Genomic DNA, 24948 nt, shown 5'->3' on the forward strand with positions numbered 1-24948 from the left:
CAACTTAACATTAAAACAGGGGTGTCCTAGGGAAACAATGAACCATTTAAGTGAAGTGTCTAGCAAGGGGTATGGTATGTACCAGTCTTGAGTCCTCTACTTTTCTCCATTCCATGTCTGACTTGCACAATAGGAAGTATGCAGCAGAAAAGGAGGTGGGTAGGTGAGGAGGCGTCCTTTAAAGATCTCAGCTCCTTGGTATTTACATGGAGAAACGTTGCATCACTTTCAGATCACCAAGATAGACATCCTGCAAGTCATTAAGCTTGTTTCCATCTCTATGAAACTAGGCAAATCTTGGCTGCAAGCCAAACATATTGAATAGGTCCAGAGTGAAGACAAATTTGAAAAATTAAAGTCAGCACAATTCCATAGTTCATGGAATGTGCATTGAAAGGGTAACAAGAAAAGCAAGCACAGATGAAGCATCTCTTTAATATATGGAAATGGATTAGTGTTTTCTTTTAATTGTAACAAAATACTGTGATTATAGGAATCATAAGAATCAATCGTGCAGATGAGAGAAACTGAGGATCCAAGTTTTACTGATTTTTTTCATAAATAATGAATGTTTTCCCAATCAAACACTAACCATTTTGAGATTTATACAGTATAGTCCAGACCTTTTCTTGTCATATTTTCAATCTGTTTAAAGTAAAAACCTAAGTTGATATTCGAATACTCAAAGAATGGAAGCTACTTAAGCTTAATATCAGCAGAAGCTGACTGATTGCCATTGTAATGCAGGGTTGAGATGGAGTCACAAGAATCATTTAGGCTTTACCATCCAATCTTAGAGATTAGCACCCAGATCTCTGGCATGCAGTGTACATGATAGTGTTTTAAGTAGGAGAAGTGGGCAAGGATAAATGATACAGGCAGAGATAATAATGTGTATCAGTCAGACTTAAAAGAATGAAATAGGGCATTGCTGTATTAAAAGAAGCAAGTGTGAAGTTCGCCAGAACTTAGGCTGTGAAAGGGGACTAAGGGACCACACTGGGGAAGAAAGATTGAGAGGAGTTACTCAAAGACCAAATTGCTAAGCGTGTTTTAGTTTTAGATTCTTCAGAAGTCAACAGAAAGTTTAAAGTGCACACAGTTTATCTGGATAGTGACCTTACTAACAGCATTGTTTTATAGCAATTTCTACCAAGATAAGAACTTTCATCTTAAAGGGAAACTTATTAAGACATAGGATGTTCTAAAAGGATGTGAGGTTTTTCATCCTGCAGGGAGGTTTCTTTAGCTCAGGCAGTAACCAAGCCAAAGGCTCCAGGAAGTACCAGAATCTTATCAGACACACTAGGTCTCTCCCTCTTTAAGAACATATAATCAGTAAAAATGGACATAGAGCCACCTCAGACAAGTTAAGCTGGCTAGAAGAGGCTCAGACAAAATGGTATACCCCTAAAGGATACTCTCTAACCTATAGAGCTGCCAGAAAGTTGTCCAGTGTGTTTCATGTTTCTAGCTTCCATGAGACATCACTCATGCTAGGGCACACGTTCATAAGACAGGTGTCTTTGAATCATTTCTACTCCAGTAATCCTTGATCCATATTCCAGTAAATAACAATAATAAAATTCATTGCTTCACCGAGATGAGCTTTGATGGCATTTTGTGTCTATTATCAGTTCCCTGATCAGGATGAGTAGACATTTGCTTATATCTCTGCAGAAATAATGAAATACATCAGTTGCCAACAAAGGAATATGTATAAAAAGCCAAAATTGTATTGAGACCAAAAGAGAATCTATTTCATGCTACTAAATTATATTTTCTATCTCTGGTGAAAGTCACTGAGCAGGTAGGACAGGAAGCTGGGGTACTTATCCAATCTCCACCATGAGCCAGTGGTCAAGAATTTCCCTGAGGGTGAATCAAGCACATCTCCCTTTCATGTTACTAGGCATGTGAACTCATGCCAACGAGAAAGGCTCTCAGCAAAAGTACATGAATTGCTGAAAATCAGACCAGCATACCATAGAGTTATATGAGGAAGTGGGAGTTATGGCATAACTATGCTATAGTTATATCATAGCAAGAAATATGGCCACAGATTTTTGAGATCTGCTACAGCTGGAATGTAGCTAAGAACTATTCCAAGTTTGATGGGGAAACATGGAGATTTTTAGGGAATGGAATATCTTGAATAAGTTTCAATTCATACAGAAATCCCTGCTGAGGAAAACCAGGACTCACCAGGACCAAATTAGAGGTTAGACTGCAGCTCTATTTGAGGAAAAAAACCTGGCAATGTTAGGTAATAATGGAAATGAAACAACAACAAAAATGGGCTCAAGACAGTTACTAGAATAAGGAATTTTAAGGATTAAATCAAAGTGCATCCTTGGGATAGATGTTCCAGGGTGTTTAAGGATCAAACAATAGAAAGAAAATTTATGAAGTCAGAGTAAGTTAAATGGGCACTGATTCATTTTTAAAATAAAAGGAGAATGGCATTCAAAGGACGGCAACGCAGTGACAGATCTGGATGATTGCACCTATTCTTTTACTAGGTCAAACCACATGGAACCGCCTTAGCAATTCCCAACATCAACCTCTTAAGATAGTAAGGAACTTTCCTCCATGGGTCACAATGCTCTTGAGCTCTATTGAAGCTTGAACCTCAAATGTTGGAGGAACTAAGATATTTTTATCACAGGGTTCTGGCCTCTTTGTGACTGCCGGGTCTCTGACCTTATCATGTGTTCAAATACATTAAGTTTCTAGGATCTGCTCGTGATTTGCATCACTGGCTATGATGCAGCAGTGCACATGAATGTACATTAAGCAAGCAAGCAAGCAAACAAACAAAACCTTCCCAGGGGAAGGAGGGAAAAACAAAAACCTTCCTTGCTCATTGATAATGGAGGGGCACAGTAAGTAAATCACAGATGTCAGTCACTCTGCAATTCACAAACTACATATCTATTATAGGAGTAAGTAGAGACTCCTTCATAAATAAAATGAGCTTGGCTCCCATCCTTGGGGAATTTTCTCTCTGTTGGTAAAGTTAGTGGCCCCATTTTAATCACAGTATCAAAAACTAAGCTTTGGAAAAACTCATCAGTCTTTGCACTAACAATGTGATGCCCAGGTGGAATTTCCATTATGTCCAACAAAGCAAGATGAATGCAGGGATTGTTAAAGACAGAGGGAGTATGCTGGACAAAGGCTATGGACAAGAGAGGTGCACATAAATTTGTGGAAAGAACTACCAAGTTGTTAAACAATTACTGCTACACACACACACACACACACACACACACACACACACACACACACACACACACACACATGTAATTCTGGAGATAGGACTAGAGAAACCTGGAGGTTTTATATGGAGACAGAACGTAGAAGAATTGAAGAATTGAAGAATTCCTATTTCTTCTTCCTACAAATGACAGAGGAAGCATAGACCCCTTTGTACTGTGACAAAAGATAGTCTAGGAGAAGGGCATCCCTTAAGGGTCATTCCAGAGGTCAGTCTTGGCTCTGTACAGAATGCACTATCTCATTATGTTTAAGATCCTTGGACCATGAAAAACACATTTTTTTTCAGGACTGAAAACACATTGAGGTAACATAAAGCATGTGCAAGAAGGAGGTGAGTAGATAACAGATATCACATTTTCAATCTGTGCCACATAGTACATCCGCCATCCATTTAGCTGTCTTCCCTCCCTCTTTCGCCCTCTCTCCTTCCCGCCCTCCCTCTCTTCCTATTTGTCCTCTCCCTCTTCCGTTCCTCTCCCTCTCTCTCTCTCCCCCCTTACCTGTTGCCTCCCCTTTCTCCTTTTCCCTCTCTCCCTCCCTATTTTTCTCCTCCCATTAAATCCAGCAGCACACAAATTGGAAACAAAATTTCCGAGAGCCAATTGCAAAACTGCTTTAAAAGGAGCCAAAGCCTAAATTTGGTCTGTACACATTCAGCATACTATGTAAGACTGTGAACACAAACCTGGGCATTTTGTTTCTGTTACCAGAATAGATTCCCTACAAGTTGCTACAAATATTTCTCCCTGTTGATATTTTTAAAAGATTTTTCCACAAAGCTCCCTGCCAAATGCTTTCATCTCAAGCACCTGCACGCATTAACAAAGCTCCAGTTGTTGGAACTCCATTCACCTGTTCATTTAAGTGATCATCAGAGACTGAGGTTTGCAAATATGCTCACTGTTTCAAGAATACTGCCCAGTGAAGTCTGAGCTCACTTACCGACTCTACCTTTCTCAGTAGATTCTACACTTGCTAGGCATTTTGTTTGTTTCCTAACACCACTCCTAGCTCTCTATCCTCTTTTTCAAAATAACTTCTTTTAGTTACTTTAGCAAGCTATCTTCCCACAGTTTTGACCTTTAGATGCATGCTGTTGCTTTTTCTGAAGCACTCAGGCATAATGCAGCCTAGTTCATTTGTATTCTTTCTTCACGTCTCGGCTTCCATGGGCTCACTCATTTAATATATACAAAAAGCCACCGAGGAAGGCATAATCATCACCACCTTCATTGTACAAATGGGAAAACTGATGTGAGGAATTTAGGATAATTTTTCCAATGTCACATAGTTGATAAGGTGAAATCTGTACTGGAACCAAGACATTTGATTCCAGTTGTCACTTGCCACACTTAGGTAGAGAGCCAATCAGTTTTGTGTGCTGGGAGTGGAAGATCTTCAATGTGTTTAAAATAACTTGTGCAAAGAAAACTTAAACACAAACACACACACACACACACACACACACACACACAGAGAGAGAGAGAGAGAGAGAGAGAGAGAGAGAGAGAGAGAGAGAATCTCATTATCAATGTGCACATGTAACACCTATTGAAATGATGATACTTTGGATTCCTTGAGTTAAATAAAGTATAGTATTAAATTTCACCATGGCTCCTTCTTTTTGGGGTTCTTCATTTGTCTACTAACTAAAATGGTCCATGTGGCTCAAACTTCATATCAGTTCAGCACCATGACTCCAAGTGAAATCTAGTGCTCAGCTTCAATTCTTATTCTCTTCCTCTTAAAATTTATACTCCACTCAACCGGAATTCCTTCAAATTCTCCATTCTTCTGGTTCGTTGTTACTGAAAAACCACTATACATGCCTAGAAACACACAAACACACACACACACACACACACACACACACACACACACACACACACACACTGCATCTCTTATTCATCCTGTAGGGAAGAGTTCAGGTATTAGGATAGAGTGTCCTCAGCTTTCTGGGTTTGGGTTAATGATCCCTGTCTGTACCTCAGTACTTTCTATGTTTCCACCCTTCACAGAATATTCTAGGTTGTCAGGGTTCACCACACTGAGCCTTCAGGACTGTAAGCAACAAAGTAAACTTATTTGCTGTTATACATAGTACCTAGCAGGTACTTAACAAACACTTAAGGGTAAAGGGAAAAAATACAATGAAACAGCAGTACAGTGATAGCATCCAACATTGTACCAGGCATTGGCAAACTTCACTCAGCATATTTTTGTAAAAAACAAAAACAATAAGCAAAAGGCCACAAAGTTTTATAGAAATACAATCTTGAGTTCATTATCTCATACTCTGAATATGGCTGATTTAATGATGCAGAGACAAGTTGCAATGACTGAAATTATATTCCCCCTCCAAATCTAAAAAACATACTGCATGATCTTATTAGGAAAGGTATTTGAGACAGCTGTAACAGAATCCTGTCAGCATGCACTGCTTGACATCAGCAATACTGTCTGGGTTTGGTGGCTGTGTGTATATGGACTGGATCCCCAGGTGGGGCAATCTCTAGATGGCCTTTCCTCCAGTCTCTGCTCCAAACTTTGTCACCATATCTCTTCCTATGAATATTTTTGTTCTTTCTTTTAAGAAGGACTGAATTATCTGCATTTTGGTCATCCTTCTTCCTGAGCTTCATGTGGTCTGTGGATTATATCTTGAGTTATCTGAGCTTTTGGATTAATATCCACTTATCAGTGAGTGCATACCATGTGTGTTTTTTTTGTGATTGGGTTACCTCACTCAGGATATTTTCTAGTTCCATACATTTGCCTATGAATTTCATGAAGTTATTGCTTTTGATAGCTGAGTAGTACTCCATTGTGTAGATGTCCCACATTTTCTGTATCTATTCCTCTTTTGAAGGGCATCTGGTTTCTTTCCAGCTTCTGGCTATTATAAATAAGGCTGCTATGAACATAGTGGAGCATGTATCCTTGTTATATTATGGAACATCTTTTGGGTATGGGCCCAGGAGTGATATAGATGGGTCCTAGGGTAGTACTATGTCCAATTTTCTGAGGAACCTCCATACTGATTCCTAGACTGGTTGTACCAGCTTGCAATCCAACCAACAATGGAGGAGTGTTCCATGACAAATACAGAGGTGAATGCTAGCAGCCAACCACTGAACTGAGAATGGGTTCCCCATTGGAGGAGTTAGAGAAAGGATTGAAGGAGCTGAAGGGACTTGCGACCCCATAAGAAAAAAATACCAACCAGCTAGAGCTCCCAGGGACTAAATACCCAAAGAATATACACGGAGAGACCCATGGCTTCAACTGCATATGTAGCAGAGTGTGGCCTTGTTGGGCACCAATGGAAGAAGAAACCCTCGGTCCTGCCAAGGTTGGAACCCCAATGTAGGAAAAGTCAGGGTGGTGAGGTAGGAAGGGGTAGGTGGTTGGGGGTGGAGGAACACCCTCATAGAAGAAGGGGGAGAGGGGATAGGACGGGGGTTTATGGACAGGAAACGGGGAAAGGAGATAACATTTGAAATATAAATAAAACAATATCCAATAAAAAAGTATTTGCTTGCCAACACATAAGTGAATGCACAGATTTTCAGAGATGGTCCTGTCTCTGTGTCCAGACACCTTTGTAAGTATTCTATCTCTACCACCTTCCCATCTGCCAGCGCTCCTATGCTCACCCATCCCAACAATAAAGTATTCTCCATATCTCCCAGCATTCTTGTGACAAATATCACCATTATTACATCAGACATAATAAAATATAATCATTTATAGGCCCTTCTCTGAAATATGAACTACTCGGGAACAAGAGTCGTCCATTCATTTAACAAATATTTTTTAAAAGAATCCCAGTGTTTGCTCTGAATTTTAAGGAGCAAGAGATGGAATGATCACTGAGACAGGGGTATGTATAACCAAGGCCATACTTGGTACACATCCATCTCTACATCAGCAACGCTATAAAAGTGAAGGGTAATAATGAATCTGCTTACTGCTATTCCCACCTTCAGGAAGATAGGCAGGCAGGAAGCAAAGGCTACAGATTCAGGGGAAGATGTGTAGGAAACAGTGATGGTCAACTGTTATCAGTGTGAATGATGCTCTGTGCTTTGTCACTGGTGCCAAGAAAAATAAATGACAAAGAAAGTTCATCTTGGAAATAAACTCTCTGGTGTTAAAGTCTGGTTTTCCCAGTGACTTTCTGGTTTCGAATAAATGTCTATACCTTCGTGTGACTTATCTTACTAGTCTGTGAATTGTTGATAAGCATGTCTTCTCCGATGTTATGCAAATTAAGCAAACTACTAGTGAGAAGTGTTTTGGCTAGCGTTTGGCCTATGAAACAAAACAAAACACTTTGTAAGTGCTGGCTCCCATTGTCTTCATTGTCATTCTCAGTGCTGTCACCATGTACAAAAGGAGTCTGACAGTTTTAGGACCTTTATAATCAAATGGACACAAGGCTACCTGTCTTGCTGGGAGGACACAGATTAGAGGTTTCAGTGACGCAGACTGACTGGTAAACTGCCCTCCAGATGTGAGCAGTGCTAGCAACATCTCCCAGATGTGTGTGACAAGCCATCACCAAGCATCTGCAAGGCGCAAACATCTGGAAGTCTTGCATGCCATGGACTCAGCCTCTGTTGCCCTTGATGTTCATGGCCCTGTTCTCACTCAGGGCTCCCTGCCAGTGCCAAGGTTGCAGTGAGAAGAATAACATTCTTGTGTTCTCCATCCAGTGTGGAAATTCCATCCCTTGGCAGTTTCCATCATGTCAGAGTTGTACTGAAGGTCCATTAAAGATTCTTATGGAAAAGGAGGAAGGTGTAGGGTAGGGAGGGGATGGGAATCCCTTTTACTGGGGTTTTTACTAGCACTCAGATGAGATCATTCCATCCAGTCACCAATGTGCTATTGGGTCATGACTACCGCTAGAAGGTGATTTTAAAAAATTAGACCAAGAGCAAAAGAATGCCTCATTGAGGCAAAGCACACATCTACTGTGACTTTTTTCCAGACCTTTTTTTTCACCCCTATTTGCTTTCCCAAACACAGCAGCAGCGTCTGGCTTAGTTCTTAAGGCAGTTTTGCATGTAAGGTCAATCCTGCTTTGCAGGGAGTGCCTGAAGTAAGTCGATTCATTTTAATACACACTGACTTAGCACTAACTTTCTGTTATGTGCCATGCTGTCCTTGAAGACATAGAGGTAACAAAAGCATTTAACTATCACTGGAGATTACAGAAACTTTGAAAAGCAATTCCCAAGGCCTAGAACTTTATGACAATCTTCCGTGTTGCTTGAGAATCTCACAGGAGGAGCAAACACTGTGGTTTATATGTTACCCATGCTACGTACAGAACCTAGGATGTGGTAAATCCTTCATAAGAATAGTTGCATGGATGTCAAGTCCTGCCTCAGAAGGAATTAGGAAAACACGTAAAGAACAGATGGAGAATAACCGAATACGTGTCGGGGTCATCGGTAGCAAGAGGAAGTAACCCGACATGGCTTATGAATAACTTACTATATGTGCTTGATTGTTTCACAGTTTCAGAATAGGTATTAGAAGAAAGTATCAGCTACAGTCATGCTTCCAATTGCAGAAACAAGGACTATAATTGACATGAGTGCTTTTATAGTATTTTGTTAAGAACATGTCTGTGCATAAATATACATATACCAGCAGATGTTTATGCTTTCTTTCCTCTATTTTTTTAATCATGTAATCAACATTAATTGAGATCTTATCAGTGAGGAAGTGTGGTAAATTTGTATTGTTGTATTGAAGTTATGAGATAGTAAAAGACTCAGCATTCCTCAAGGGATATTACTCCTACTTTAAAATATAGAATGTCTGTGAGTTGAATGTGGTTGAACTCTCAAGCTAGGCAGAATTTTCACTTGGTTATTGGTTTCATATGAAAATTACCATGTCAAAAGGAAATATGATTGTGTGTCAGGGTATCAAGGGCTGATCTAGTGATGGCTAATCTTGCTTGTTTATTACCTCTGTAATTAAGTAGGCCCAATTTTTCTGGCTGCTCCTGTGAGGAAATTTCTTAATAGTTATTTGTAGCAGAATGGCCTAAGTCTGAGCTACACCTCCTGGTGACAACCCAAATAAAATGACATGAAAGAAGGATTTTGTGTTTGTTGCCTGCTTCCCCTCACTCTTGCTAGTAAGTTAATTTATCTTCTTGTTGTGGCTGGTAATAAATTTCACTTTTTTCAGGATTCCAACACAGGCTGAAGACTTCTCTAGGAATCATTCCCAGACTCCAGAACTGGATTGATTAGATATCTATCCTCAGAGACTGAACACTACTGGATTCTCTGTGTCTGGGTGACCATCATTGTTGGTCTACTCAGATAGCATCCTGTTAGCCAATCTAATGAACCATATATATGTATTTTGTTCATTATATACATTATGTATATACATTATATATTTGTAATAATATATAGAGACTCAGGAGTATTACCAGAAAGAGGGAGTGGAAAGATTGGAGAAGTCATTGGGGATAACTGAAAGGAAATAGTGTTTTCTGGACAAAACAGGGCAGTTGCACATAACCCACAGTGATTGTGAAAGTATGCACAAGACCCACACAAGAACAAGCCAAGTCGGACAAAATCGAAGCACACAAAGAGAGGTGTGAACACAAAGCCCAAACCCAATGAGAACAGCTCTTGGCATGCAGTAGCTTCTGGAAAAGAAGGGTCACTTTTCTTTAAGGGTAAGACCACTGGAAGGTCTAGGGCAGGGCCCATACACAAGAAGATTTATATAACAGACTAGGCATGAGTTATCTGGATTTTAGAACCTATTTCTAACAAACAAAGATATGATTTTTGACTTCCCCTATCCAAAACAAATAGAGATAGGGGAAGGGATTGCAATCTGAGGATTGTCTCATAACAAAGCTGTCGAGCTCTGAGAAAGTAGAACCCAGGTAGCAAAGTTTAAACAGCTTTCATATTGCTTGAATAAAAGGCATAAAGCAAAGGATTCTAGAGACAAGCTATGGATACAGCAGAACCTGAAAATGTCTCAACTTGCTTCTGTCTTGTGTTGCCATCAGGAAAACAAGAGAAGTGATTAGTGTTATTCTTGTCTGTGTGGACTGCTGCCTTGAATGTTGTTATTTTGCCTCTACAAAATACTGCACATGGACACTAGGACAAAGAGATTATCTAAGTCCAAATACTATTTGCCGAATTGCAGATATACTGACCAGGTGCTGACTGAACTTGATCCATCCACAAGTAGAAGTTTGTTTCATTGAAAAGGAACAAGGACCAGAAAGTGTCATGTGTAGCCAATGACCCATTTGCCTAGATAATGAGAGAAACTCCCCTGTTCCCACAGACTATCCTTTGTTCTGATTTTTACTGCTTGTGTTTTAGAGCAAGTCTCAGTTTCTTATGTACTAGGAAATAAGACTGGGTGTAGAGCTTTTTCTTTCTGGTTAGGCTTTGTAGGAACTAACATGATGCCAAAGATATGGGACAAATGAAAGCTAAAAAATGTGCAATCACGAGCCCTCATGAGACCTTGCTATTTCCCACAATCTAGATCATCTGCTTTCTTACCTAGTTATGATGTCTTCCATGCATCTTACCTATGTGGTGAGGCTAGTGGCTTCTGCATTGCTATGATCAGACTGTGGACCAAAGAGGTAAAATTCTCATTTGGGGGAAAGTTTAGATTTGAACTCCAGTTTCACAATAAGAATCATTCATGCCCCAGAATGTATTCTATGCCCACCAGCAACTACTTCCATAGGCACGTTGCTGTTCATTCAACCAGTGTTGTCTCTACTTGGCTACCCCTTGATATCAAGAGCTGAGTACCACTTCTTCCTTCACTCCACCACACCCAACCAAGCAGCATTTTAAAAGGAGAATCTATGAGCAAATCTAATCTTTCTCCCAACTGTTTTCCTGAATGAACCCCAACAAAGAAGGTGACCGCTCCTTCAGAGGAATGCTGTCAGTTGAGCCGCGTGACTATGAGATCAGACCTGGATGTTGTCTCCCTGTAAATGTGCCTAGTGGGAAGGTAACAAGGAAACCACCAAATCTGGGAAAAGACAGGACACACGTCAAAGCCACCTAGAACAGACAGTGAAAGTACAAATTACTAGGCTTCCCCTAAGATTTATTCAGTTGGAATCTCAGTGAATAAGATCAAGAAACCTGTTTTTTACCTGAGTAACTTCCCAAGTTATTTGGCTACTTCTATTAAAATCTCTAAATTACATTGTATGGGGGAATTAAGATGCACAGAAAGATTGACATTTTTCTAAGATAGCATATCCCATAACCCATGATTTTATTTTCTAAGAGGGCAAAACATGTCCTATGAATTTCTGCAGAGAGCCCTGTCTAAGCAATTGCTTCTTGTTCTGCCTCAGGAAGACTGTTTATTCTGTGTAGAGCTGAAGTGCTTGGAGTGAGTGAAGAAACGACGTCATTTCTGACCGTAAAACCTAGTGAACCACAAGCAAGCTGTTGTTTGCGCTACAGAACCACCTGGGGAGGCCAGCCTGACTTGCCACATACCTTGAGCCTGAGGAGAGTTAAGATTTTTTTTCCTCTGCCTTCACTGCCTGCCCAGAGTTCAGGAACAAGTATGGGCCTGGGGTCACTGTGGGGTTGGGAATGTACTGGAGATAAAAATCAGGATAATTTACTGTTGGTTCTGCCACCTGTATGAACTTAGCTAGGTTCATTTTCCTTCCCAACTCTTGGTCTCTGGATTTCTGAAATGGGAGCACTGGTCTCTAAAATACTTCTGCTAGGAGAGTTGTTAAGCTTCTATGTGTACAGTTAGATTGTTATCCTAGCTTCTTTCTAACTCACTATGACTCCAGGATCCACCTCCTTGAACCTAAATCTCTGTCCTCTGGGATGGGAGTGTTGACAGCTGGCATATGGAGTGTGGAGGAAAACTAAGGGAGAGGTTGTAACTAGTGTGTTTGGCATAGATCCTGGCCACGGACAGTGCTCAACGAGTGGCAATCATTGTTCTTGTTTTTGAAATTTGTCCTTCTCATCTCATTTTCTAACTGAGAAGAGAGATGCCAAGGCTAGTCCTTCTACACATACTCTCCAGTCATCAGGGATGCCTCAAACATCTCCAAATGTTATTCAACTCCAGAGGAATTAAGCATGGGAAGGAAGAAGCATGTAGGCCTATTCTGGCTGAGAGATACAGTTTAAACTCAAAGCCTATATCATCTTCCATATATCCTTATTCATGAGGAACAGATCACGAGGCTTGCCCTAGTAGGTACAAATAAGAATGATTTTCAGATGTCATGGCACTGTATTTGCACATTTTTCGAGCCTTTTTTTTTTTTTACCAACAGTGGAACTTATCCTGAGTACTAGAGACATGCGGCTTTCCTGGAAAATGTCATTCCAAGAGTTTGCTTTGTAAACATCAATGTCCTCTGCAAATATGCAGGGCTGTTTATCTCTAAGTGTGCCAACATCAGGCCACAAGAGGTTGCAAATCCTACGACTCTAGAGCAGAATGACTCTACAAGGAAGCTGAAGTCACAGCAACTTGCTTAAGGAGAGACACTGGAAGCGCATCTGGAAAGAAGCCAAAGTCTGCCAGTGTCACAGTTGTATCAAGAATGAAAATTGGGAACTTGTTACCACCTGAAATGAAAAGCTTCGTAACATTTACACAAATACACATGCATGCATACACACACACACACACACACACACACACACACACACACACACACGCACGCACGCACACACACACACACACACGCACATGAGGGGTGCTGGCGCAGGGGAGGCACACATGGCTGCTTCTCCAGCAGGACACACCTGTGGATCCTTGTCCTTTTCTGCTGCCAACCCTTGTAAAATAGGCAAGCAGAGAGCAGCTTGGCTTTGGCTGTAATATGTACAAACACATGGGGTAAAGTTTCCAAAGGGAACAAGACAGTGAACACCTTTCAGGGTCTGGCAGTTTTATGGGCAAAGGTCAATTAAAAGCACACACCCCACAAAGCTAGTGGGTTTTGTTTGGCTATGGAGTTCTCTCCAGGCTCCTTGTAAGCTGCATTGATAATACAATTTGGAAGGGCCACTGTTCTCAAAGGATCACAGGTCTTCTCCTGATTCTGGGGAATCTTTGCTCAAGGTCATCTTACAGAAGCGAGCTCAACGTAGGTAATAGTCTATAAGTCCAGTGTAGAGTTCCAATATCTCAAAGAGAAATAGTGAATATGAAAGGCAGAGAAATGAAAAATCTTTGTGCACAAGTCATCATATAGTAAAATGCTTCATGCCTAGAACACATACACTTCTCCCACTTAAAGGGATAATATGGAGAACTGAGTTCTAAGAGGACAAGTAGCTGCTCAAAGACATTTACCATTGTACCAGTCAAAAGGAACCAGAATCCAGAGTTCCCTTCCTCAAAGAGTCAGAGAAGATAGAACTAATCGTGAGGTCAGATGGGATCAGAGGTAGAATTTTGGTCTGTCATAATAGGTGCACAGATTTGGAAATTTCTTAAATATCATATTATCAATAAAATGAGTATGTTAATCCATGTGTTATTTTGTGAAGAATCTGGAATCAAACAACAAACCAATCAGAGGATGATACTGATAACAACGAGGAAAGTGATGATGACAGCAATGACAATTAAGAGGAAATGACAGAGGAGGGGGAAGAAGAGGAGGAGAGAAGGAGGGAAAGGATGTTAAAGAAAAAAGAAAAAGAAGAAGATGAGTCAGAGGAGAAAAAGAAAGCCTATTACATAAGTAGGACGGAAAAGAACTAGGAGAGGGGGATAAAAAGAGGAAAAGGAGGAAGTGGAGGAAGAGAAAGGGAAGGACTAGATACTTTTGTCTTAAGTCCCGCAATGCATTATCTTACAGAACTGTCCAGAGTTAAAGAAAGGCCAGGGTGTGGTTTTTACATAAGTAGTATTCTTCTTTCCAGCGATGATTCTCAACCTGTGCCTCATGAACCCACAGGACCATGGGAAAACACAAATGTTTACATTAAGATTCATAAGACAAGAAAAATTACAGTTACAAAGCAGGAATGAAACAATTTTATGGACTGGGGTCACCATAATGCAAGGAAGTGTATGGAAGGGTCTCCACATTAGGAAGGTTGAGGAGCACTATGGCCTAAAGTATTCAAATGATACAAATCAATGCTTCATCCATGCTCTTCTTCTTGAGCACACGTGACTCTGTTCTACAGCTACACCTAGTTCTACCCATCCTGAGCATACCAGTGGCCAGCAGGAATCCGACATCACCAGGCTCAGTAGTTAATCTTCCTTGTGTCAACTCACTCACCACGCTCCAAATCCAGCAGTTCCTTATGCTTACAGAGTCCCATCTCCCTCCTAGTAATCTAGTTTCCTGTCTAGTTTCTGTGCCACTAAATTTCTACTACAAAACCAGATAGGTCTTTAGAAATTATTATCTCTGTATTTCACACTCTGATTTTCAACTACTAGTCTAGCTGGTTCTGTCCTCCTCTGCAAACACCTTCTATTTTACTGCTCAGACTATTTATTCCTTAAGTATAGCACACATTCAGAGGAATGCTGCTCTCTTTTCCTTCTCTTCTGCTCTGTTTGTTGAGCCCCTATACACTAATCTGTGCAACAATTGTGTCAATAGAGGAGACCAAAGCACCTGTTCTTTCATGTATAAATTAGTTGTTACCATAACTATTTATATGTACAGTTTGCTAACCTTATCACCAGTTTTTAATTCAGTATTCTCAGCCCTTATAAAAAAATGGTATATTTAATCCCTGAGCAAGTGAGGAGATTGAGACTTATAGGAATTTAGATGCTGTCTGCTAACCTACCATGAGGTTCTTAGTTGTCAAGACCTGTCCAGTTTGCCTTACAGATTTCTCTTAAAGTTCAGCCCTTCCCCAATGTAAACTGCCTAACTAATATTTAAAATCAGATTGGCTTGAGTTCAGAGTGTCTGATTTTATCACACCATGTTTAGTTAAATTCTCAAGGACAGAATTGTGTCTTCTTTGTCTCAGTGTCCAACACCTGGAAAATAACCTCAGATCCAAGCTGGAAAGTAGACTTCGCTTTTAACTTAGGAAAGAAGAGCAGGGAGCTGCATCTCTCTGACTTTGGTAACAAGCACATAGTTCAGTAAATAGAATACTTTGCCTGCTATATTTGGGAATTCAGTAATCCAATAACATCACTTATGAGATAAAGAATCTACAACAAGACTGCCTAAATCTTAGTTTTTTAAAAAATGGAATCGCAACATGGCATGAATGTTTTATACATGGTTCACTGAGATGAGTGTGTGGATGTGTGGAAACATTGATAGCATGACTTCCTAACCAGAAGTCATCAGCATTTGCCTGTGTAATGAACTCTCATGCAGTCTGTCTAAAGTAGTTTTGTGTGGTGTGCATGCGTATGTGCGTACATTTGTCTGTTTACATAGTACATATTTGTGTGATACAGATTTATAGTAGCTGCTATCTTCTATCTTTTATCCTTCTTTGTCTTATTGCCTTTAGACAAGGATTTTTATTGAATTTAAAGCTGGCTGTTTTGAGCTTCTAGGCCATGTCTGACTCTGCCCTCCAATGATGTAATTACACAAATGCAAAGCCTGGTCAGTTTGTTTTATGTCAGTTCTGGAGATTCAGGTCCTCAAAACTGCAGAATAAGTGCTCTTACCTGCTAAGCTGTCTCCCTAGTCCTGAGAGGATAGCTCTTAATCTTTATGAAAAAGGGACCATTAAGGGGTAACTTCCAATGCACTTCTAGCATGTACCTGAGTCTCTTTGCAAATTCCTTAGCTGATGAAGAAAAGGCTACATGGGAAGTCCCACCCTTGCCCCTCACTGAGATCAGTTTCCTGGTAATTTCTGTGACAACACACAAATCAGCGTGCTTGTAGAGATGCCAGAGCTCCCACCCCAGCCGCTGTGTTTGCACTTGAAGAATTTTAGGTTTTCCAGTGAAACTTCTTAACAAATATTGGTCAAACCTTATTTGCTGTCATAACTGACATTAACACACACAAACATACACAGACACAGACACGGACACACACCCATACGCACACGCGCGCGTGCACGCACACACACACAAACACACACACACACTTATGTTGTCAAGCTTCTGCCTTCCTACTATTGTGAGCATTATGATGGCTGAGAAAGGTGACAGATTCTCCAGAACAGGAAAAGAAAGCTGAAGCCAGTGAGGGAGTAGAGAGGAGAAGGAGTTAGGGACATCCAGACAGAAAGTATTTCAGAGATCACCACTATCTGTGAGTGCTTCAGGGAAAACCACATGGTTTGGGAGGGGGGTATCAGGTCATAATCCTGACATTATGACATTATGACCACTTATTTTTGAGTTAAATCTCTGACAGTTTTTAATGTTATCATAACTCATAGAACAGTTAGTCATTAATTCTATCTTTGTGAGGTGTGCGTGTGTGTGTGTGTGTGTGTGTGTGTGTGTGTGTGTGTGTGTGTGAATATGGAGGCCAGTTGATATAGTAAATGTCAGGGCCTTCCTCTTTGTCATCTATCTTACTTTATTGAGATAGGGTCTCCCACTAACTCTGGAGCTCTGCTTGTCTCTACTTCTCAGGGTTAGGATTAAAGATGCTTGCCACTGACGTAGTACTTTTAATGTGGTATTTGGGGACAGAAACCCAGGTCCTTCTGCTTGTTCAGTGAATACCCCTGACTAAGCAATCTATGTAGCTCTGCACTTTCACCTATTAATCAGAGCTTAATAGGCTTTCTTTTAGACCTGGTTTCCTAGTGATTTCCTTAAGATTCATATTATTCCTAAAATAATATTATAATATTGATATTCCATTAAGACTAAAAAAATCTCTACAATTACTACTGTAAGTGGTGTCTGGAATGGCCTAGCACGCTTGTTCTCTCTCTCTCTCTCTCTCTCTCTCTCTCTCTCTCTCTCTCCATCCTAACTCTTATCTATTTAACTTGTACACTTATTTATATGATAATCCCACCAGGCAAAAATATTGTTGGTCCAATTCACTGACAAGAAAACTGAATTTAAGGTGTCCAGTTACTCACCTAAATGCTATGCTTTGTGAACAGTAGAAGAGTTAGAATCAAAATTCTTCAGGCTCAGCTTGCTGTTTCAACACTGAACAGTTTTACTTTTGTCAACTCTTGGGTTGGATTTTCCATCAGGTTGAATCCTTGTCTTTGTTTTCTTCCTATTTCTTTTTCCTTTGTTTAGAAGATGGTGTTTCGAGACAGAGTCACACCATTATGTAGCTCTGGCTCTGGTAGAACTCACTATGTAAGCCAGGGTGGCATTGAACTCACAGAGATCTGCCTGCCTCTGCTTCCTGAGCTCTGGGATTAAAGGTTTGTGCCACGGTGTCTGGCTAGGTTGAGCCATTTCCATTGCTGTGAAAGGTTATAGCAATATGCTGACTCAGAGAAAGCCTAGACTTGGGGTTAGGAAAAAGTAAATAGAGAGGCACTCAGAAGAGGATTTTGCCCACAAGTACTCAGTGAATGGTAGCTAGTACTTTTTTGAGTCTTTATTGTTAATTTTTGCTGAGATGTTGACTCCTCCTTGAGAAAATGAACAGCAACACTACAGAAGAAGCTCACCACTAAAACTCTAGCTGTACACTTCCAGGTGTGTGGACTGCATCATAACTAACCTTCTTCGGAGAAGATGATGCTGAAGGTTAAGGCGATAAAACTGTCATTGGCATCCACACTTTCCTCCTATGGGATATGACCCAATGTACAGGTTTTCAAGACATGATCTCAGAAGCTCTGATATAATTAATTAATTATATTAATTAAAAAATCAGATGGATTTTTAAAGGCTTCAGCACCTTTTCCTCCTCCGGAGTCTCATAGTGCCTTTGACTCTGTTCCCTGAGACAGGTGCCATCTTTTAATGATGACATAGACTTATTTGCCTCTCATCCTCTCTCATCACTGCAGTCTAGTAAGACATTAGTGAGGTAAGAACAAGGTATTGGGAGTATAAAACACCTCTTTAAACTCATCACCACCCATGCCCACACCCAGGGAAAACAGGAGAGCAGTAAGATTGCCATTGAATGAGATCTCAAGTTTTCCTCTTTATGTCTGCATAAAAATAAACAAGTAAAATAAATAATTTAATAAATATTCCATGGTTGGAAAGTGTCCTCATGACTCTGGGATCTAGGCTACCATCATTATTGCTTGCCTGGATAAAGATACTAACTAGCTTATCTTTGAAGTTTTTTCCAATTTATTTTTGATACCATAGCTCGAGTGACTTTTCATACAGAATACTATTAATTATTTTAGTTAAAGTCATACAACAGTGCCTAGGTACCAAGATTTCACAAGCTGTTGACCTCCTAACCTGTTTTCTACTATGTCTTTCTTTGATTCCTATTTTATTTTAAAATCTTTCAGGTTTTTTTTTTCTTTTTTCTTTTTTTTTTTCCGGAGCTGGGGACTGAACCCAGGGCCTTGCACTTGCTAGGCAAGCGCTCTACCACTGAGCTAAATCCCTAACCCCAATCTTTCAGGTTTTTAAAAAAAAATTTTAAAGTTTAAAAAATTGAAAAGTTGATAATTGTATACATACACATACTGAGTCTTGAGCACTCATTACCTTGTTTCATACCCCTCCCTCCCGTGTATATTTTTCTTCTGAACATGGCACAATTATTGTATCCATGATCACATTTAGTAAAGTTGTGGTTATCTGCACAAGAGCTGCACAAAGCTGGACCTGTAGAACTTCAAGCTGTGTGAAGAAGGGGCACATAGGACCCCACTCCTCACTGAGAGATTATGGAGAATTGGTAGGTGCTAGGGGAAAGGCTATTATTTCCTTAATTAGTATGGCCACTGACACATTGCTTGTGATTCAGGAAATAACACGCTACTTGTGCTCATCATAAATTCAGTATTTTCTACTTTTAATAAAAGCTTCTTTGGCAAAAGTTAGATTTTATATTTTCCTGCTTTTGATCATGGCTTTCCCCCTTCCTGAACCATATCCTATGTTTTGTGCTTTTGTCTGACTTCTTCTTCCCCATTCTTTGGAATAAGTATTGTGTTTTCAAGCAAGCACTTATAACTGCTCCAGCATATTTTATGATCCAGACACATATCCAGAAAGCCCAGCCTGCTACTACTAGATTGCTTCACTACAGAAACCACTAGACTGTAAGTTCTTACAGGTCAGAAATCTTCCGTGCCTGTTTTGTTCAGCCTGTGTCTTCCATATCATACCTCATTAATCGATATATGTTTCATGCATAGACAGAGATTCCTCAAACATACTTCATCAGTAAGAAACATCACCCAAGCAAAAAGAGAGACAATAGGAATTTTAATGCACAGAAAGTCCTGTAGTGACCCACAAGTAGCAGAAAGAAGCAGTGGGCCTGCAAACTCAATAATGGAGAGAGAGAGAGAGAGAGAGAGAGAGAGAGAGAGAGAGAGGGGGGGGGAGGTGAGAGGAGAAGAGAAGAGAAGAGAAGAGAAGAGAAGAGAAGAGAAGAAAAAGGAGGAGAAGAAAGGGGGAGAAGAAAGGGGAGGGGACGCGGAAAGGAAAATGTGGGAGGGTAGGAGAGGAGGAAGAAGAGAAGAAAAAGGAGGGAGAGAGGGAGAGAAAGAGGAGACAGAAAGAGAGAGAGAGAGAGAGAGAGAGAGAGAGAGAGAATCCTTAAAGACCCAAGCTTCCTTGCTGCAACAATTCTAGGGTATTCTTGCTAATGCTGAAGTCAAATTGTCTCTTCACAGGTCTCCTTCTTTCAGGGGTCCATGGCAGGAGGGAGGAAGAAAAGGAAAGGCTGCTTGGTCTCCGCCTGAAAGCTCGTGCCTCCACAATAACTTCCATCCATAAGAAAAGGTTTAAAAAGGAGAGACATTTGAGAGAGTCAAATAATATCTTAGAAAAAATAAAAGAGAAAAATGAATAATTCCATTGGTTACAAAGTTCTCTGTTGTCTGTCCACGGAGAAACAGTTTACTTTGGCCTTGCTGGCAAGTGTCATGTGCCAGGCCCCTCAGCTGTCCCCCAGCCCACCCAGGCCCCAGGATCCATGAAAGTCGTGCTCCCCCATAGAGCGTCTCTGTGCTCAAGGAGGGTAGTACCCTCCCTCACCGGCCTTTGGTTTCCCCATACGTGTTTCGGGCCATGGACACCATCTTCTCCTCACATGTGATTTTGGTGTCTTTGAGGATGCTGTACCACACCATTCCTGCAGGCCGGACCTCCTCACTGCGGCAGAAGAGATAGGGTATGGTATCCACACGACTCTGGATGTAGGCGCTTCTCAAGAGACTAGAACAATGGCTGCTGACCCTCTCCAGCCGCCGCAGAATCAAATGAGCCTTCCTAAATGGCACAAGAAGACAGAAACACTCAGAGCGAAGTCCAGAGGATGTCTTAAATAAAGTCAACAGATGATGTCTTACTCAAGCTATATATTTTCACCCATTGCCAACTTTAGTTCGGCACTTTAAATTACTCAAGTGTTACCAGGGACTGAGATGGAGTGTTCTTATAAATGCGAGCCTCTGGCTGAGTACTGCAACTTCCCTCACCCAGAAGGATGACTTTAGGACCTGTCCTTCTTAGTTTCATTCAATGAATCGTAATTTGTGACATAATACCAGTCTTGGAGCTCTGACCAACAGAAATTACTGTAGTAATGACTTAAAAAGATCCAGAAAATCTATATTTGGACACCACATGCTACTAATTCAATGAATATGTAATTCACATATGATTTTATATATTTATTAAATGTGTCATGTATTTATTACATGTTTGCATCAGTCCTGAATGTTTGCTTTTACTCTCAGTTAACAGAAAAGGAAACCATACTCAGAAAAAGAAAATTACTTGACCAAAGTCAAATATTAAGTTGTTGATCATTCGAGCCAAGGTTGTGAGTCTGGCCCTTTTCCACTTGGGTCCCTTTGGCTTCAGTGACCCTTGTGCATTTTTCTCCCTGTCATGACATTGAATATCATGCCCCTGGGCTTTCTGTCTCATCAAAGTCTAAATATGAAAATCTTCACATCAGAACTTCACTGTAGTAGAAGTAGGCGGTCTTCCAGACCAGCTCTCATCCTATGATGACTGCCTTGCCCTCCTACATTGCTTCTGAGAGCATGAATGACTGTTTAACTTCTTCAAACAGTAGTCTTTCCATACATTGTTACCATGATATGTCAAGACCACTGCTAATCTGAATACTCGTCCAAGCAAGAATCATTCTATGTGGCGGTCGCCATTTTGAACTTACATGGAATATTCTCCTAGCAGTAGAGAGTGATGGCTGCATAGTCTGAGTTAGAGAAGATCTTTGGTGTCCCTAGTCAAAGATTTTTTAACATTACTACTACTATTAACTTTTTTTCCTGTAGGAACAATCATGTAGGATGCTGATCACCATCCAGCAGCTACATCTCATCAGGTAGAAATAGCACCACACATTTGTCAGGACAATAAAATTGGCTCCTGACTTTTTAAAATATCCTTTCAAGGAACCTCTAAGAATCACAGACTTACCTAGCCAGTTAAACTCCTATCAAAGACATAGACACAAAAGCTTAGAGAAGGAAAGGAAGGCTTCTTTCCCAGATCATACTCAACATGAAACATATTTCTCTACATTTCAGCATCTTTTAGATGCTCAGGGGTCTTGGGTACTAAGGAAAGTCTGCATCTGTGTCATTGACTCTGTCCTTTCCATGACCCCTTGAGACCCTGGGAGAGAAGGCATTTTATAATATAGACCCCACAAATTGGAGACTATGCTAGGCACCTGTGTGGTGGCTGAAAGGGGACTGGACTTGTGTATTACATTTCGTAGGCCTGATTTATGAGGTGCCTTTCAAAAAGTCCTCTTTGTATAGTTCACCACTTGGGTGGAATATTTTGTGAGGAGCCAAGAATTCACCATTTTATGATCACACTCTATCCACAGGCCTCTCTCCTAGAAGGCAATTTCTCAATCTTTCTTGTTGAAACTCCTGCTCTGTTCTTATTTTTATTGTTTTTTTTATTTATGGACTTTATTTTATGTGTATGGCTGTTTTGCCTGCATGTATGTATGAGACCTCATGCAAGGTCGGTTTTCGCAGAGGTCAGAAGGGCTCATTGAGTCCCCTGGAACTGAATTTATAGATGGTTATGAGTCACCATGTGTGTTTTGGAAATAGAACCCAGATCATCTGCAAGAGCAACACGTGCTATTAAACCCAAATAACCTCTCTAGTCCCTCTGCACTTAAAAAAAACTATTTAGTTACACGTATGTACGTGTTTATGTGTGAGGGTGGGCATATGCCATGATGTACATGTAGAAATGAGGCCAACCTTGGAAACTAGTCTTCCCCTTCTCCCTTATTTGAGCCACGGTCTCTCTTGGCGTTTCTGCATAGACCACTCTAGGTGGCCTGAGAGCTTCTGAGAAATTCTCTGGTTTCCTCCCACCTTTCTGTTGGAGTGGTGGGACTCCAACACTCACCTCTGTTTCTGGTTTTTACTGGAGTTGCAGGTATCTAAACTTGGAATATCTGGCTGGATTGACACTTATATACACTGAGCCATCTGTCTCTGGTCATCTGTTTCCATTTGATAATAGTTCTGTCTTTGGAAAATCTCTCTATACTCCCTAAACTCGCTTTCTTATAAAAAAAGAGGGACTGTGATAAAGTTAAAGGAGATAAAGTAATAAATACTTGCTAATTAGTTGAGAATATTTTATATCCATGTTATTATTCAATAGATTCTATGAGAAAAACAGATGGATGGAGATTGTGATACAGGAGCCAAGAGCAATGAATTAAAAAGTTAAGTGACAAATGTTGTGCGGACACAGAGAAAGGTGTGAAAGTGGGACTATGACCACTTTGTCCAAGAAAGCTCCCTAGAGGAAGAGGAGCTTGTGTTGACTGTTAGATGTACAGTAGAAGGTTCAGCAGGCAGTAGTGACAAAGACGGAGAGAGAAGAATGCAGAAAAGCCCTGGGGATTTGGAACACAGTACTCATGGAGTGTTGGCGGTGAGTTGAGGAACTGAAGCAGCAGGATGAAAATAGGCTGCTGTTCCCATATCCATGTTCCTGTGTTATCTCCAGTGTTTACATTAATAGTGATTTAGATCCCCTCTCAGTTACATGCCACCTAGGTGATAGTCAAAAAAGCATTTCACTACTGCACCTCAGTTCACTTGTCTTAAATATGCAATGTGAGTAAGCCTCCATATAAGACATTGCTGCAAAAATTAAAAACGGAGGGCTATGAATGTAGTTCAGTAGAATGATTGTCTAGCATTCATGAATTTCTGTGTTGAGACCCCACAAATGCACAAGTCTAGCAGAATAGCATATGCCGGTAATCCTAGTGTCCCCAAACAGAGCATGAGAGTCAAGCATTCAAGGTTAACCCTGGGCTATACAGTGAATTCAAGGTCAGTCCAGACACATGCAATTCTGTCTCAAAAATCAAATAAACAAATACGATAAAAAGAGGATAATAAATCTACATTAAACTCTTCATAGGTGTTATCTCTGCTTATATAGTTGCAGTAATGCTGAGGGTGGGGGTAAACTGAACATTAACAATATACATTTCAAATTTATTTTCTGAAAATTTCATTTACGCAATGGGTTTTGATCATACGCATCTCCAATTTCCCTTGTCAGTCTAAGTAGATAAAGCAAATCTTGACGTGATACAACATTATCATTCATAAACTTCTCAAGAATCACCCAATGGAGTTACAAAAGAAAAATATGAAAAAGTCATAAAATATTTCACGTGTACCATTTTGTACCAGGCCCCATTCATAGTTGTATTCAGTCTCTCACTAAACTTTAAACAGAGAAACGAATTGAATGGGATCTGCATTGTTTGAAGATGTTTTTTGCTGCTTTGGAAAGCAAGTAGTGGAAGGTAGACCAACCCTGAGAAACAGGCTGGGAGCATATCGGGGCATTTTCTCTTTCCCCCTTTTTTACTTAGGCATGCTGGATTGAATTTTCTCTGGGATGGCAAAAAGCTAGCTGCTCTGTTTCCTCAACTGCAAAAAGGAACATCAGGTGGTTCACCTTACAGGCTTATGGCAGGTCTAAGTTAATTAGTACATGTAAAACCATGAGAGCTGTAACACAATAGTCTTAGGAATGGCTACATAGAAAGCAGGTGGTACAAACTGGGAAATGTCTTCACACTAGCCAGCCACACAGCCATGGCCACCACTGCCACTTCTGCCACTGTCACAGCCACCATCACCATCACCACCACCAAGGCTGACTCTGTCATTATGCTGTAATTTGCTGCTATTTGTTAATCCAGCAGTAGAGGTAGACGGTGATCTGGCTAAAGCTGTAAGCATGAAGATTGGAGGAGGCTCACAGAGGTAGTAACTGTGTTGAACTGGAAAACATGAGGATGTGTATTAGGAGAATATAGAAGATAGGAAAGAAGGTGGCAAATATGGAACTGGGAAGGGAACTCAGGAAAGTCTTCTCAGAGTAGCACGACAGAGCTGTGTAATCAATGTTGGAACATATTCTTTAGATAAATGAGTATAATTAAACTAGCAGTTGGATAAAATGTATGTCCAAGGAATATGTGGGTGGCCATGTCACATC

General features: G+C 40.5%; 1 protein-coding gene across 4 annotated transcripts in view; it reads right to left on the reverse strand.

Annotated features, from left to right (window-relative positions):
* Nucleotides 1–19644: 19644 nt before the first annotated feature.
* Astn2 (astrotactin 2) overlaps nt 19645–24948 on the reverse strand; it is a 975380-nt gene continuing 970076 nt past the window's right edge. For 3 of the 4 annotated variants that reach the window (XM_087659925.1, XM_087659924.1, XM_087659923.1), the window contains one exon: nt 19645–20676. In XM_087659925.1, coding sequence (XP_087516051.1) covers nt 20439–20676 — 238 coding nt within the window. In that variant the 3' untranslated portion in view covers nt 19645–20438. 4 annotated transcript variants of the gene reach the window in all.

Source organism: Rattus norvegicus, chromosome 5 (genome assembly GCF_021556685.1).
Source record: "Rattus norvegicus strain SHRSP/BbbUtx chromosome 5, alternate assembly SHRSP_T2T, whole genome shotgun sequence".
NCBI classification, from domain to species: domain Eukaryota; kingdom Metazoa; phylum Chordata; class Mammalia; order Rodentia; family Muridae; genus Rattus; species Rattus norvegicus.